At 39.4% G+C, this 17,754-nt stretch overlaps 1 protein-coding gene across 2 annotated transcripts in view; it reads right to left on the reverse strand.

Moving 5' to 3' along the window:
• Positions 1–17,754, reverse strand: part of LOC122639711 (trafficking protein particle complex II-specific subunit 130 homolog) — a 104,314-nt gene that overhangs the window by 54,136 nt on the left and 32,424 nt on the right. For both annotated transcript variants that reach the window (XM_043832623.1, XM_043832622.1), the window contains exons 4-7: positions 13,919–14,102; positions 13,413–13,503; positions 7,930–8,093; positions 7,281–7,370 (exon numbers count right to left, since the gene is read on the reverse strand). In XM_043832623.1, the coding sequence (XP_043688558.1) occupies positions 7,281–7,370; positions 7,930–8,093; positions 13,413–13,503; positions 13,919–14,102 (529 nt within the window). The remainder of the gene's footprint in view (positions 1–7,280; positions 7,371–7,929; positions 8,094–13,412; positions 13,504–13,918; positions 14,103–17,754) is intronic.

A 17,754-nucleotide genomic window follows, 5' to 3' on the forward strand; every position in this document is an offset into this window, starting at 1 on the left:
AGTTGAACTGAATTGTTGTGCCTTGTTTTATTCCACGCATTGCCTTTTTCAGGATCTAGTGATGGGAGCAACGATTGGATATGGCAGGGTACGGAATGGGCTACACTATCTGGATCCGTCTCTCACTGCTATTCCTCCATGGATTTCAGCTCATACTCTTCAGACAAATAGTGCTCTCCAGCAAGTGCACCAATGGCACCAACATCTTGGTCATCCTTGTTTCCGTACTTTGAGTTTATTGTTTCCTTCTTTAATAAATGAATGTAGTCTAGACGAATTTTACTATGAATCTTATGAGCTGGCTACCCGCTCTTCTTATTCCCCATGTTTGAATAAAAATAAAGTTCCTTTTTTTGTTATTCACTCAGATGTGTGGGGATCCTCTCGCATTGTACCATAGTTGTCAAGGCGTCGCCTAGGCAACGCCTTGGCATCCAGGTGCCTTTGTCACGCCTTGATTTCTGGTGTCCCCTTGGTGGCCTAAGCGCCGCCTTGTCGCCTTGTTAGAGTCGCCTCAATTTTTTAGCCCCCCTCAAACACCTTGGTTCGCCGACGCCTAACCGCCTTGACAAGTACAACTATGCATTGTACCTAGGGATGGTATCAAATGGTTTATTTCTTTTATTGATAACTGCACTAGCCTAACCTGGGTTTATCTCCTTTGCACCAAATCTGAGGCCTTTACTTGTTTCCGCTCCTTTCTCACCAGTCACCATAATCTGAACACAATTTAATGCCCAAGTTCAGATTTTTCGGAGTGATAATAGCACCAAATATATTGACAACAGCTTTCATCAATACCTTGATGAGAATGGTCTCATATACCAAACTTTATATGCTCGCACCCTAGAGCAAAATGGCATTCTTGAGTAGAAGAATCGTCATCTTCTCGAAGTTACTCTCTCCTCTATTCACCCCTCCCTTGACTACCCTCTTCCTCCTCAGCTGCTTGGTTGTTTGTGTTGTTCACAACTCCACCCCTTCACGGTCTAAGCTCAATCCTTGGGCTTTTCGTTGTATCTTCCTTGGATACTCTACATCCCAAAATGGTTACAAGTATTATCACCCTCCCTCCCATCACCTCTTTGTTAGTTGTTACTATGGATGTTACCTTCCATGAGTCTGAACCATACTTCCAATCATCTCTTGAGGGGGAGAGTATTATGCCAGAGATTCCTTTTAGTCCTTTTGTTATTAACAATGTTAGTATTGAGGGAGAGAATGTTCCATTACCGAAATTACCCAAACCAGACTTGTTCACATACTCACGACGGAAGGATGGGACAAGTCAGCCTACGACTGACCTACCATGTCAATCGAACCCCAATCTCAGTCAGGTAATAAGGATCCTCCCACGGATACTGATGACACTGATGTTCCAATTACTATTAGGAAAGGAGTTAGAGCATGTACTAAGCATCCCATTTCTAACTTTGCTTCCTATGAGTATCTATCCCCATCTTATCAGGCATTTGTTTCCTCTCTATCTTTTATTCCTATTCTGCAGGGCAGGAAAGGAGCTATATCTGATCCTAAATGGAAGGACGCTATGGTAGAGGAAATCCAGGCCCTGAGGAAAAATGGTACTCGAGAGCTTGTTCTCCATCCAAAAGGTAAGAAGTTAGTGGGATGTAAATGGATGTTCACTGTGAAGCATAAGGCAGATGGAACCGTTGAGAGGTATAAAGCAAGGTTGGTTACCAAGGGCTTCACTCAAACCTATGGCATCGACTATCAGGATACTTTTTGCCATGTCGCCAATATGAATTTAGTTCGTGCTCTGCTGTCATGTGTTGCTAATCGGTGATGTCTCCAACAGCTGGATGTAAACAAACATTTTCCTAAATGGAGATCTAGAAGAAGTGTATATGGATATTCCTTCAGGTTTTAAATCATCATTTACAATCAGGAAGGTGTGCTGATTACGGAAGTCTCTCTATGGTCTGAAACAGTCTCCACGGGCTTGGTTCGTCCAGTTCCTGAAGGCTATGCAAAAATTTGGCTACAAGCCAGACTGATCACACCTTGTTTATCAAACATGAGGATAGTAAGGTTACTACTCTCATCGTGTATGTTGACGACATAGTGGTGACAGTCAGTGATGATGCAGAAATCTCCAAGGTGAAAGCTCAATTAGCCAAGGAGTTCGAGATAAAGGATTTGGGACCTCTCAGATTCTTCCTAGGAATAGAAGTTGCCCGCATGGTTCAAGAACTCGCGAGATCTCGCTGAGGTTCTCGGTAATTTCAAAAACCGAGACGAGGGCCCCTACGGTACAAAAAACTACAATTTCTCGCCGAGATCTCGGATCTCGGGTCTCGGTATCAGTTTTGCCCTTTTTTTTTTACCCATCTAGACCCATCTACCACAAATAAATCCACCTAACCATGACAGATCCGCATATCTCGGCGAGCTCTGTCCTAAAAGGCTAAAACACTCCAAAAACTGCTCCAAAGTCGATCTTTCGTCTTCTTGGCTTCAGTTCTTTAATGGATTGCATGCTTTGAAGTGTGATTCAACTCCAATATTGAAGGAATCATCACATATTTGAAGGTTTTTCAAAGGTATTCCCTTTATTCCCCAAATCTATTTTTTTCAACAAAAATTGTGCAATCCTTGGTAGATTCATGTGATTTTGATATATGTTAATCAACTTTGGCCGATCTATCATTTGATGGAGTTTGAATTATTTTTCTGTTATTATTTTTATTATTATAATTTCTGCAAAAATAAATGATTTATTTGAAAAATAAATTGAAAAAAATATGATGAATAGTGATTGTTTGGAAGTGATTTTCATATATGTTGAACAACTTTGGCCGATCTATCACTTAATGAAGTCCGAATTTTATTATAATTTCTGCAAAAATAAATGATTTATTTGAAAAGAAATTGAAAAAAATAGGATGAATAGTGATTGTTTGGAAGTGATTTTCATATATGTTGAACAACTTTGGATGCTCTACAGCCTCACGGATCAGTTTTTTATTTTCACCCATTAAAAAAATTATTTTATTTTTCAGAATTAATAAAAATATTATTAAATTAAAATATATATATAATATTAAGGAAAAATACTTGTTGTTTATGGAAAATTGTGCACAACATATATACATAATGTTCAACTTCAAATGGTGTCAAATACATCATTACATTATATTTTTCTTATACTTTAAGGTATAAATATTTTTAATAAAAATTTCAAATATTATTTTTAATTAAGAAATAAATACTAGGGTTAGAGGATAAATAAGAGATAGCTATTTGATTGTTCTAGTAGCTTGACATTATGTTTAACAGTTATGAATAGAATACTTTAAGTCTTGAATACATTACTTTAAATCTTTAATACAATACTTTAACTCTTTAATACAGTACTTTAAATCTTTAATAGTTACTACTACATGCTTTTTTATGTAACAGTGTAAAATATAAGACATTTTGTACATAATGTCTGATATAGCATGGCAACATGGAGTACTGATGTCCGAAGACAAAAAGAAGTCAAAATGGAATTATTGTGGAAAGTTGTTATTTGGAGGAGCCACCAGGTTAAAGCAACATTTATCTGGTACAGGCAAGGATGTTGCCTCATGCCCAAATGTTCTGACCCAAGTGAAACTGGCTATGGCACAACACTTGAGAGGAGGAAGAATAAAGAAAGCTGAGAGGGAAAAAATACAACAACAGTTTGATGAAGCAATACTAGAGAGGCCTAGTGTAAGGGTCCATGGAGGAGATGATACTGAATTTAGGCCTCCACCTGGTGAGTTTCAATTAGAGGCTGAATGGAGAATTTACCAGCAGACTTTGGCAGAAAGTAGACAAAGTTTGCATTTTGAGAATGTGAGAAGATATGAGCAGGCAAGAGGAGCTGGTGGATCTGGCTCAGTTGCACCAATGCAACAAGATGAGAGGAAGAAAAGCACTGGGAGAAGACATATACCACGGCCCCCAACCTGACCATGAGCACATTCCCCAGATCCCATTTTGAGCAGGATCCTACAATTTTTAGGCAACAAGATGCCTACCAGCCAACCATCCCGCAAATGTTTGGTAGTAAACAAGAGGAAGCATGGAAAGCCTTAAGCAAGTTCATGTTATACAATGGCATTCCAGCTAATGTAGCACAAGGAACATACTATAATGCATTCCTTGACGCTGTAGGGAGGACTGGTCCAGAATGGAAGGGGCCTTCACTACAAGAATTATATAATGTATATTTGCCTCAGGATGTACAGGAGCTGAAAGAGTACATTGATGGTTTGAAGCCAATGTGGGAGACGTATGGGGTTACCCTTATAGCTGATAGTTGGACTGGACCTACTAGACTGTCCATTATAAATTTCATGGTGAGTTGCAATGGGAAGACAGTATTCTTGAAGTCTGTCGATGCATCAAAACATGTAAAGGATGCATCATACTTGCATAAGGAGTTGAAGCTAGTGGTGGACGAGGTAGGAGCAAAGAACGTTATTCAAATTGTGACGGATAACGGTTCTAACTTTAAAAAGACTAGAGAGAAGTTGATGAATAAGAAGAAGAAGAGGATCCAGCTCTTTTAGACTCCATGTGCAGCATATTCCATTGATTTAATGCTGAACGACATGGGGGAAAAAACTTTGATGGCGGGTGTGGTAAATAGGGCAAGACAAGTGACAAATTTTGTAGATAACCATGGTTATGCTTTAGCCATGTTGAGGGAAAAATGCAATGGGGATTTAGTGAGGCCTGGTGTCACTTGATTTGCCACCAATTACATTGCATTGAAGAGCTTTCAGACGAAGGTGATAGGTCTGAGGTCTATGTTTGCAAGTGAACAATGGTTTGGTTGGCATGGTTCTAAGTCAGAAGAAGGGAAGGCAGGACAACAAACCATTGCAAGTGACAGATTCTGGAAGGACTTGCATAAAGTGGTTGCCATATTAGAGCCAGTGGTGGCAGTACTGAAGATGGTTGATACAGAGAAGAAGCCTACCTTGGCCCACATTTATGCTGCCATTCAAAAAATAAAGGAAATGGTTAGAGCTGCTATACCTCGAAGTGCAAAGTCTTACATTAATATCATTGATTAGCAGTGGGAGAAGCACTTGAGTCATCCATTGCATAAAGCTGGTGAGTTCAACATACTTTACACTTTAAATGTTAAAACTTTTTTACATTTACATATTCAAAACCCAAAGGCATTGATTCACTAACAAATTATATTTGTGATGTCTACTTTACCAGCATACTATTTGAATCCAAAGTATCAGTACTCCCATGATCTTGGGCTACACACAGATTTGTTAGTGGAAGTTCAAGCTATTATTGAGAAGTTGGAGCCCAATCCAAAGATACAAGCTATCTGCAATGATGAGGTGAGAGTGGGACTTTGGTACTTTGGTAGTTAGTTTATGAATGTAATTACTAAATAGCAAATACTAATGCTTCTAACAATATTTGAAATTTAAAATGAAAATAGATCAAATACTTCAGAGAGGCCTCAGCAAGTTTCAGTCGACAATCTGCAGTGGAGGGAAGACAAAAGTCAGACCCTGGTAGGTGGCATGACATTACATTTATGAATTATAATTTTATCCCTTTAGAATGAACATATTCTTAATATTCTATATTTGTAATGTAGCTGACTGGTGGGTGCTTTATGGTACAAGTTCACCCAACCTGAGGAAGGTAGCAGTGAGAGTGCTCTCACAAGGTTGTTCATCCCCCGGATACGAGCGCAATTGGAGTACATTCTCATTGATACACAAAGAGGCGGAACAAGTTAGGTAGCGAACGACTGGAGCAGCTTGTGTATGTGCACTAAAATATGAGATTAAGGATGAGGCACATACGTGAAGGAATTAAAGCCAATGACAAAGAACCCATCAAATTGTCCAACATTTTCCAGGAGGACTCTGATGATGATGAGGATCCCCTATTCCAGTGGGTAAGGGATCGTGGTACACCCGATATGGATCAACCTGGGGGTAGACCCGACCCCACCATTACGTCTGTAACCGGTACTGATGTTGAGGACTATATGTCGCAAGAGGGGTGTGCACATCAGAATCACCGAGAACTTTTGAGGCTGCAGTAGGAAGTCCTACTGCTGATGATGATGATGGTGGTGATGGTGGAGATGCGCGCGAGTAGTACCAGTATGATGTGGAAACGCAAGCGGACCCTGTGCATTTCACAAGTGAGTCTTAGTTTACGCATGCCACTCAAGATCAAGACCATGGTGGCCACACTAAAACGTACAACAGAAAGAAGGGTCGCAAACACTCACATGCTCAGGATGATGACAACAGTATGAACAGCATGCTTGCAAGTTTCGGAAGCATGAGTATAGATACTACTGATGAGCATCAGTCATGGCATTCATCTCAGTATCATCATGGCTATGAATATGGCCAGGAGAGCACGGGTTCTGAATATAGTGGCTATGGTCAGTTTGGGCAGTCAACATTTGAGTTTGAGAATCAAAGCACTGGTCAGGTTTTGGGCACATATTCCCAGTCCCAAACCAGCCATACACGCCTCAAACTCAATATGACAGTAGCAGTGGATCTCACACCTCATACCAACAGTCTCCCATGTACCCTAGGATAGGGGGTTTGGTATATGTTGATGATCACACTTATATGGAGGCTGTGTCACTATCTTGTACGTAAAGCGGGGGGGGTAATCAATGTAAAGTTCTTTAGGTTTCTTAAAACATCTGAAGGATCCAGCTAAAGAAAGGAGAGAAGCAATTTCTCCTTAGCTGCATGGATGTCTGTATCCTCCTGAGCGATCATTCAAATTTCAATTGAACTGGGTTGAATATGATTAGTTTTCTTGCTTTCCCTCTCTGCAGCTTTCCAACCCTAATTCAAAGATTTCTCAATCGAATATACATTTTCTATTATTTTGTGGTTCTTCTGCAGCTTAAATTTCCTTGCTAAAAGAGCAACTCAGTGCACAAGGATCCCACTACTATAGGGCCTGGGAGGGGTAAATGTACGCAGCATTACCCCCTGCTTCGCACGAGAGGCTGTTTCCAAGTTTTGAACCCGCAACCAACAGGTTGCAATAGCACAGCTTAAATTTCCTGGATATCTGTTGTTATTGCTTAGGAAAATTATCTGTAGGATTAGGGTTTGTCTGCCTTTTCATGTCGTACTGGGTCACAAGAGTAATCTGTTTTGAAGGATGGCATGCCAGCCAGTTTGACTGCTGGGACAGGCTGGGTCTCAAAACACTGGTGACTATAATATAATAAAAAAAAATGATCCAGAAAGAACACCACATACCTCGTGCAGCGCCAATGCCTTAGAGAAGCTAATTAGAAACGAATAACCTCTTGATGCAACCTCAACTGGACGATTTAACTTGAATAATAGCTACAGAATGCAGCAGATAACAAATAAGATATACAGTTCAGACTAAACTGAACTTGATAAATTCACTGTGTCAGATAAACTTGTCTTTTCCTTTCACTCATAAATGACCACCTTTTATTCAAATTTGTCAAGAGCATGTCCAATTTTCACAACCAAAACAAAACCAAGAGAAGGATTTTAAAACAAGCAACACTCCTTAAAGCTAGAAAACATGTAAGCATGAGATAATGTAGAGGTATCACAAGTTAAAAGTTCAAAAATAACAGTCCTGGCCACTGAATGCACAAGTTACTAAAAGGTTTTATTGGAGCACTTAAATTTATCAATTTTTTTTATTATTGGAGATGAAATGTAAAAGGAAAGTAATGTGTTAATAGGGGAGAGGGGGAAGTATTAGATACTATTACAAAATTCAATTAACAGGGAAACTCGGGCAGAGATTGCAATTCCTGTACTTTTTCGCATTTTTCTTTTCAATTCTAAGTGATACTTGTTTACTTCAACTCATCCTACACCATCCAGCAAATTGGACACTAATCACCATCTTCAATGTACACACCTTAGCTTGACAGGCAAACAGATATTGCCTGAATTCGAACTCTCTAAATGAATCATCCTGAATGATCTGTGACAATGGTTTATATCCTGGCTTTAATAGCGCTGCTTGATCATCACCATGATCCACTCCACCAAACTCCCTATGTTTTGTGGTTGTCGTATTGACTGCATCATGGAATTTAAGTTAATAAGCTTCATAAACAAGATACATTGGGATTTGGGAATGAACATACTGAAGCATCTTGACAGATTTAACAGCTTCCAACAAGCACAGCATCAAGTATTGATTATCCAAATTCTGATTGACTTATAAAAAAACGTAAAAGCTTACACGAGAAAAATAAAACAAAAATAACAATAGTGATACATATAGGGAGCTGATTACAGCATAGTTGTCAAGGTGTTGCGCCACCTAGGAATCCAGGAGCCTTTTTTGGATGGCGCCTTAGTCGCCTTGTTGGTGTTGCTTAGTTTTTTACCCCCCCCCCCCTCAGCTTCGGTCTCCAAAGTGGGTCGTTCCAGTCCAACCAAGCTTATGTCCTTAATGATTATTTGTGTTGGGTATGAATTTCCTTTCTTTCTTTTTTTCATTTTTTTCTCCTTTTTTTTTTTTTTTTTGGGTCTTTTTTAAGGTGATATCAAACATGGATTTTCATAGATGGTTCCCCTTCCATAAATTCTGCTCTATGACTTTTTAACCAGCGTTAACTGTTCCATGTGGAGGCCAGTTAAGTTTTGAGATTTCATCAATCTGCATTCCCAATTGAAATGGAAGAGATGGAGATTTGGAATCACTTCACCATCTTTCTATACCGCAATGTGTTATGATATGCCTAAACAAGTATCGAAAAAAGTAAGTACTTTAAACAATCTTCCACACAGTGAGAAAATTCCATTAACTTATGAAACCAAACTACTTTACATCTCTCGTCACCTAACAAATGCCCAATTGGAGAGAATAATGATTTGTGTCTTTAGAGAGCACAGTCATGTTCTATTTATAATAGAAGGGAAAAAGTAACAAATTACAAGTATACTTTTAGGAGTTTTAGGGCGACGCATCCTTACAAGTATACCCAAAATAACCTCAAACCCAAATTACAACACTCCCCTCAAGTTGGTGCATAGATGTCACACATGCCCAACTTGCACAAAATAAAATGAAAAACTTTACTACTAAGCCCTTCAGTAAAAACATCAGCCAACTAATCACCAGACTGAACAAATAGGATACATATAACTCCCTGATCAAGCTTCTCCTTGATGAAATGATGGCCTATCTCCACATGCTTTGTCCTGTCATGTTGAACTGGATTGTGGGCAATACTAATAGCAGACTTGCTACCACAATACAGTGTCATGGGAGAATTGGAAGAAATACCAAGATCCCACAAAAGGCCCTTAACCCATAATAATTCACATATGGCATGTGCCATGGCACAGAACTCTACCTCTGTGCTTGAATGAGCAACCACAGCTTGTTTCTTCCTACGCCAGGTCAAAAGGTTCCTCCTATAAACGAAAAGTAGTCAAATATGGATCTCTGATCATCCGGGGAACCTGCCCAGTCAGCATCCGTGAAGGCCTCTATACGCATGTGATTGTGAGGAGAAAAAAGAACCCCTTTTCCTGGAGCTGACTTCGGATACCTCAGAATATGATAAATGGCATCCAAATGGGTAGAGTGTGAGTCATGCATATACTGACTAACTAGGTTCACAGCATGTCTGGTCAAGTATGAGACAGATATATCAATCGTCCCACAAGTCCCTGATAGCCTCCTTTGTCCACTAGCTCTCCATCTTTGCTCTTCAGCTGTGTGTTAGCCTCAAGAGGAGTATCAACAGGGTGGCAACTAAGCATCCCAATTTCAGATAAAAGATCCAAGGTATACTTCCGTTGAGAGAGGAAGATTCCTTTAGAAGAATGGGCAACTTCGATTCCAAGAAAGTATCGCAATTGTCCCAAGTCCTTGATCTCAAACTCTTGTCCCAAATAAGATTTCAATTTTGCTATTTCAGCTGAGTCACTTCCAGTAAGAACAATAATCAACATAGACGATTAGAACTGTTATGTGATCACCAGACTACTTAATGAACAATGTGTGGTATGACCATGTAACTTCCATCAATACTCCTTTGTGTGACGTTCCTTCCCACAGTACTCAAATTTCACCGGTTCACCAGTGAGTCCATCCCAATCAGATGAAGAACGGCCAATAGGACGAATAGAAGCTTTCCTTGGACTGAGACCCGGAGCCAATGTAGAGAGCTGATCTCTCCTGAGAAATGGGCTGAAGCATGGCTGTCCTTCGGCTTTCCTCAAGCTGAACAAGAGCATAAGACTGCTCCAGGGTAGGAAAAGGGTCCCGACTGAGCACCTGAGATCGAATGTGATCATACTCCACATTCAGGGCAACCAGAAAATCATAAACTCGAATCATATCTTCACGTTTCTTGAACCTAGCAGCATCAATAGAGCAGGTAGCATGAAAGGTTTCATAGAAGTCGAGTTCCTACCACATGCTGCGTAACTCAGAGTAGTAGTGGGAGAAAGACATCTCCTTTTGAGTGGTTAATGTAGTCCTAGATAGGTAGGAGACCTACTAGGAGCCAGATAACAGAATAAATAGCAAAAAGGGGCTGCTGGTTCACATGGACAGCCTAGGTTTTAGGTTAATTCTAGGGTTTAGGATGGGAATTTGGGAATGGGTTTTATATGGTTTTAATATGCAGGTTTAGGGGACTATTATGATATAAAATAAAACAGGATTTGGTTCAGCTTAAAATTCCTGCAGAATTAGGGTTAGGGTTTCGGGTTTTAGGGTTAAGGGAAACTACCAAAACTAGGGTTTCAAGTGGGCTGTGAGAGCTGGGTTTGGGATCGAAGGTAGGGGACTGTGAGGGGAGGGTTCGACCAGGATATGGTCCAATTCTGATGGTCAGAATGGGCTGTGGGCAATTTAGGGCTTATGGGGCTATTATGGAGAAGAAGGATTTAGGGTTTTGAGTGATGGATATGGGCAGCAGTTGGGATCGAGTGTAAACCATGGTGAGGGGAGGTTATGGCTTAAGTTTGAGAGGATTCTAATGGAGAACAGATCTGGACAGAATTGAGATCCTCCTAGGGTTTATGCAAATAAAACAGAAAATTCAAATTCAAATTCAAATTCACACTGGAATCCACCAGCAGTAGCTTGAATGTTTGAAGGATGAAACCACCTTCGAAGAGAGATCCTCCAAGCCGTCACGGCGTAAAGAGTCGCAGGAATCCACCCACCCTTCCACCTTGAAGTCCACAAGGATGCACACTCACACAGAGGAACAAGGAACAGCAGCAATGGCACCCACGAAATCTGTTTTTTAACTTCAAATAATCTGTGGGGGAGCCCTCCACGATCTGCTTTATTTATAATAAAGGCCTAAGCCAAATCCTAGTACAACTTAATGTCTCTTCCTTCTAAAATCGTGGAAAGGAGAGTTCTAATCTAACTTAATTAAATTAAAACAATAAATGCCCTAACTACCCCTACTAACTTAAATAAAAGAATCTAACTTAAAACAACTAATTTAAAAGAAGATTCCATATTAGCCAATAGGATATAAGAACCTATTAACCAATAGGAACACTTCACTTAAATTAGACCCATTGAACCAATTAGATGCAACCAATTCTAAACCGGTTCAATCTAAAAAACAGAAAAATAACTAAGTATGGAAAATATAAATCCTAACCTACGGCTCCCTATTCAAACCCTAAGTTCAGGGCCTCTTCTTCTTCTTCTTCCTTCTTGGAGCTGCATCAGTGGTGCCATAGATCCTCTTGCGCAACTCATAGACTTGGGCTGCGTTTCCAACCTGGGAATAATTCTCCTTTGCCGCCTTCTAGATCTTTTAAGCAGAGTCCAAGAGAAGATAGCCATGAGCAATAGTCGGTTGCATAGAATCGATGAGGAATGACATTACAAGGGAGCCATCCGAGAGCCACTTCTTCAATGGGGGACCAATAGTCGTCGGCTTCGCAACATTAACCAAAAGATACCCAGTGAGGCTACGAGCAGCAATAGAGTGAAAGCAAGAGCGAGACCATATCAAATAGTTGCTTCCATCCAACATGATGGAGCTAACAGGGAATGCTGTAACCTCACTATGAGGGTTGCAACTCACTCCTTCAGTGGGTGTAGATATAGTATTGCTCCCATTAGACATGACTGTGGATCAAAAAGGAAATCCCAAATGCTCACTACAGCATGGTAATATCAAAAAAAGCGGCTGAAGCAAAGGAGCATCTCAGGGAAAAACCACCAGTGGAAAGGTAAATTACTGGTTTAAGACATTTGAAGTAAACCAAACACAAAAAAAGGGACCCTCAGTGGGAAATAGAGAACCATCGAGGGTTAGATCATGTAGAAGGCCTCAGGAGAGGAGACGAGGGTTGTAGAAGAAGGTGGAAAGAAAGAGAGTCGCATGAGAGAGAGAGAGAGAGAGTTGCGAGAAAGAAAGAGGGTGGTGGTTAAGGCTGGTGAGAAGGTGGCGAGAGAAAAAGGGAGGCGTAAGATTGGTGGAGATCTGTCACTGTGGCAGCGGTGGCAGCATAGGCTTTTAGGGTAAGGTTCTAGGGCGGGGATCCCAAGATTGGTTCCTGCTCTGATACCATGATGCAATGAATTGGAGAGAATAATGACTTGTGTCTTTAGAGAGCACAGTCATGTTATATTTATAATAGAAGGAAAAAAGGAACAAATTAAAAATATAACCTTAGGTCGATGCATCCTTACAAGTATACACAAAATACCCTTAAACCCAAATTGCAACAATATATATATATATATATATATATATATATATATATATATAGCATGGAAGCAGAACTCAATGGATAGATACAAGGTTGGAAATATGCTAACATCTCCAATATCAGCATCAAAGAAGTCTGGAATTTCAATAAGAACCTAATCAGTTTTCTTAATCATTCTGCTTATACCAAGTTTCCATGGATAATATTACCATTATGTCATGAATTAGCGGATCTCACTACTAACTTCTCTACCTCTGTTTTTAAATATTTTGATGATGACAATCTTCTATCTATGTTAAACTCTCTAGCCCTTAAAGCAGTATCAGGAAGAAGTGTAATCCCTCCATCTTGTACATTCTATTAATCTTTAATATATATTTTATTTATGAAAACAAATATATATATACACACACACACACACACACACAGCTTACTCACGTGTATAAATGTTGGAATTTTTTTTAATGAATGAACAATTATTGGTAATTACTCCATACAAAAACCTATATAAAGTTGTTTTGCTCAACTGCTTACCTCCCAATGGGAAGAGACCAGCAAGAATATATTCATATAAGCATATTGCAACAACATTAATAACAAAAACGTGAAGAATAATAGCACAATATGACATCTTCGTTAGTAAAGGGAAAAAAAAAAACAAAGACAAATATCTATAATCAACAAAACCTGTTTCTAAATAGCAAAGTTCCAGTTCATCATATTCACGCAAAGAATCTTCATGAAGATGAGCCATCTCAAACATAAAAGCCAAGCTTTCCTGAAACCAAAGGAGATAATTAGTAAATTCCATCACAATTTCACCAAAAGGAGAATACTGCATGGGAAGGTGATATTGGAGGTGTTTAGTTGCAATGAATCCAATGATACAGGAAGATTTACTAGGTTTGCACCTCTTCATCCAATTATAATGGGTAATCTGCGTTTTTGGAGATTCTTCTAAGGAGCCTTAAAGGCCAAGTTATATGAATGCACTATCCATGTTCCTTCTAGAAAAAAATCAAAATAATGCAACATAACCCATACATAGACTCATAAAGTAGAAGCAGAAATATCATAGCATCCTCCCTTCTCCTCCTCAATATGGAAACCATGTCCTTGCAGCCAACTTCCCCCTTATTCATGTTCTCTTGATCACTATAAAGGCAATAAGATGTATATAGTAATAAAAAGACCTTCAAAATGAAAAAATTGCAGAAGTTCCACACTGGCATGAGGCGCTGCTCACTAAACTTGCGAATCTCATCTTCATAGAATTGAATACGCCTATCCAATGTATTCCTTATAGACTCCACGATCTTAGAATCCAAATCTTCCCAAAAGTTTGACTCTGGCCCATGTATATCAAATTTGCAGCACCTATGAAAATGTAAAAACCACCAGACGAAATAAGAAAAAATCACATCTTCAAAATACCAAGACTTTCCAAAATAATAAAGTACTTTAAAATAAATTTACTTATAGAGTGGTACCAATATTTTATATTTCAATGGAAATAACATGAAAAGACATGTATACACTGCACAAATAGAATAGAATTTAGCAACAGAGATGTTCAAACAAGATATAACAAGGAGAGAGGGAGGAAAACAAAGGCCCTTTAAAGGATTGGGGAGCATTAAAGAGCAGTTGGGAAGAGAACTGAAACCTACAACAGAACATTGAAAAAACTAAAGCGACCCCATCCAGAAACAGAAAAACCTCTTAAAAATCCTACAACTTGAAAACAAGAAAACAACATAATCTACGGCCCTCTTTGGTTGAATTTCAATTTCAATTTCAATTTCTGGAGGTGTTTGGTATGATTTTCGCACCCTAGTTATGCTAAATAGAAATCACTACAAGTGGGAATCACGAAATAGGTGAGGAGTCCTTTCAATTTCGAGGGTTGAAGTCATTTCACTCTATTTCGTGCTGGCCTGCTGGGAGTTAATAATATCAGCAATAAAGAAATCCTAATATGTCCTTTCTTTGAATTATGCAGCAAAACTCCTTTCTGATTCTGTCTGGAAAGACCATCATGACCTACTCTGCTATTTCAACCCCCCCCCCCCCTTCATCCTGAATCATAGGTTTTTATTTTTCTGTCCGTCTGCGTTTTTGGTTCCTCTCATATAAATATTTGAATTAGAAGATGTTTGGATTTATCTTTTCGTTGTTAAATTTTAAAATACCAAAATCGATGCTTTTATGCTATTCCTTTGAAGCTATTTTTTGGGGGTTGGGTAGGTGGGTTTCCTGTTTCCTTATTTTCTGTGTGACACAATAAAATTTGGGCCTTCATTAATTTGTGAGATTTGCTCGTTGAATTGTTTGTACTTTGTATTTTGCAGGCAAATCTGAATTCTTTTTCTTTTTGTACTAGTTTTTGTTGTGGTTCATTGGTAGCTGAAAGCAATGGAGGACAGCCAGGGGAATGTGAAATTGGACTGTGTATCTGGTTTGAAATAGTTGGCATAAGATTTGGTTGAATTTGACTTTAGGTGATACCAGTACCTAGGAGAAAGGGCAAGTATTTAAAGGATTAAGGCATAAGGAATGAAGGGGAATTAAGTTCTATGGATTTATGTAATGAACACAAGGTGGGTGTGTACAATTGCAGTGATGGTTGGTTATGTGATGGTAGGGTTATGTGATGACAAGACAGGTTGGGACTGAAATAAGCAAGGCTTGTGTTGTCACTTCCAGACATTTACTTTACTTTCTGACTCTTCGGCATTCATCCATGTTGTATGTGTGTGTGTGTGTGTGTGTGTGATCCTGTAGCTTGGGCATTGTGGAGGAGTGGTGGTAGTAGTGACCAGGTTTTTATCATTGATACAAGTCTAAAAATATTGTGGGAGATTGGTTTGCTAGCAAAAACATAATTCAGGATGGTCCGGAGAAACAATAATTCATAGGTGATCAAGTTTTGGTGGTAGTAAAGTTGATTCTCATATTAACTCTCATGTTACTCTCATGTTTGCTCTCATGTTTGCCCAAGGGGACTTTATTCACGCACACTAGAGGGGTAGAGAGAATGATGGGAGAGGAGGGGGACACACTATATACACACACGCACACAAGTGACAGGAGTCGATCCACTGACCTCCCCTGGCGCCTGCTCTTCAAGCAGAAGCTGCAAGCCAGTGTGCTAGGCACTGGTTCCATACTATATACACACACGCACACTTGTGCAAAATATTCACTGATTTTATTAGGTTGTTTGTCAACATTGAGATGACACTGAAATACCAGCCCTGGCCAGAGAGATGCAGGAACTATTTTTTGGTCAGCCTTCAAATGATTTGTTTATCAAGAGCTCATAGCTTTGCATCAAAACACTCCCGAGAGATCTCGATGTCAACTCTTCAGCATCACTAGCAAACAACAGTAAACATTCTCAGTTTGTCCCCACAACCCCCACCCTCCCCCCCCCCCCCCCAAAAAAAAAAATACTTCACAAGGGATATTGTTGCGATATGGTTATGAAAACAAGATCCAATGATTTGATATATACCTAAATGTTGATGTTTGTGCAATGGACACAAGATTTTCTGCCGTCACTGATACTTAAAATTCCTAAACTTTAATTATAAATTGGTGGTAATTTGTACTGTTATCCAAGGGTATCCAAAGATCAATGCCTTGCAATATAGTTAAAGAACTTAATAATGAAAATAGGCATTAGATGATTGTTATTTCAGTTGCAATATTTTACTCAATATTCAAGTGAAAAGGGATAGTAGGTTTTAGTTAAATCAATGCTTGTTATTTCATTTGAAGATTTGCATGAGGTGGGGCAGATCCCTAACAAATGTTGTTTATATGAGACAGCTGAAACAGTGACACTTCTTGAATTTCCTGTTTATTGTTCTTGGTTAGCAAATTTGTAGAAAGACTTAATCAACAGTGGGTTTTTTTGGTGAGACCGCTGAAACAGTGAGTCACTGGCTCACTGCTTGTATTTGCTATCATCTTATTGTCCAATAAATACAAACCACATATACTTCTTTTAATCATGATAGCAGAACAATTTAGAATGCAATGCTTGAATGATCAATGTGATCATCAAGCCCTCTTATTTATAACATTGAAAGAATGGACAGAATTACAAATAAGCCCCCTCATAGCCAACTCTACTACCTATGGGGAGGAAATCCCCAAAATACCCTTTCGGGTTACATCACTCAACACTCCCCCTCAAGTTGGTGCATAGATATCACACATGCCCAACTTAACCAAATTAGGATGAGACATTTTTCCACTCAATCCTTTAGTGAAGACATCAGCAAGCTGATCCCCTGACTTCACAAAAGCTATACAAATCTATCCACTTTCAAACTTCTCCTTGATGAAGTGTCTGTCAATCGCCACGTGTTTGGTACGGTCATACTGCACTGATTGTGGGCAATGCTAATTGCTGCTTTGTTGTCACAGTACAACCATGGAACTAAATCTTGTGAGATCACGGTTTTTTCCAGGGTCGAGACGAGATCCCATCGGAAACAAAAAAGTGCAATATCTCGTCAAGATCTCGACCCAACTCACCTTATAAAACTTCTAGACCTTGAGTTATCTCGACCAAGAGGCTGTTTCAGGAGCTGCTGCCACTGGTTTTTCACCATTTTTTAGCTGGATTTCGTCGAATATGGTGGCTATGGTCAGTTTGGGCAGTCAGCACTTGAGTTCGACAATCAAAGCATTGGGCCAAGTTTTGGGCCCATATTCCCAGTCCCAAACCAGCCACACCCATACATGCCTCAATATGACAATAGCAGTGGAACTCACGCCTCATGGAAACCGACTGTTCTATACCCTAAGATAGGGGACTTGGCATATGTTGATGGCAACACTTAAATGAATGTTGTGGCAAACTATGTGCAACACTACAGCAGAACTATGACATGGGAAGACTATGTAGAACGAGTTGGGACTGAATACGTGTGTTAATCACATTTTATTGGATGATAGAACGTGACATGTTAAACAGATTGATGTATTGTACACTTTAACATTTCTAATGCTTATT

Source organism: Telopea speciosissima, chromosome 9, assembly GCF_018873765.1.
Source record: "Telopea speciosissima isolate NSW1024214 ecotype Mountain lineage chromosome 9, Tspe_v1, whole genome shotgun sequence".
Lineage (NCBI taxonomy): Eukaryota > Viridiplantae > Streptophyta > Magnoliopsida > Proteales > Proteaceae > Telopea > Telopea speciosissima.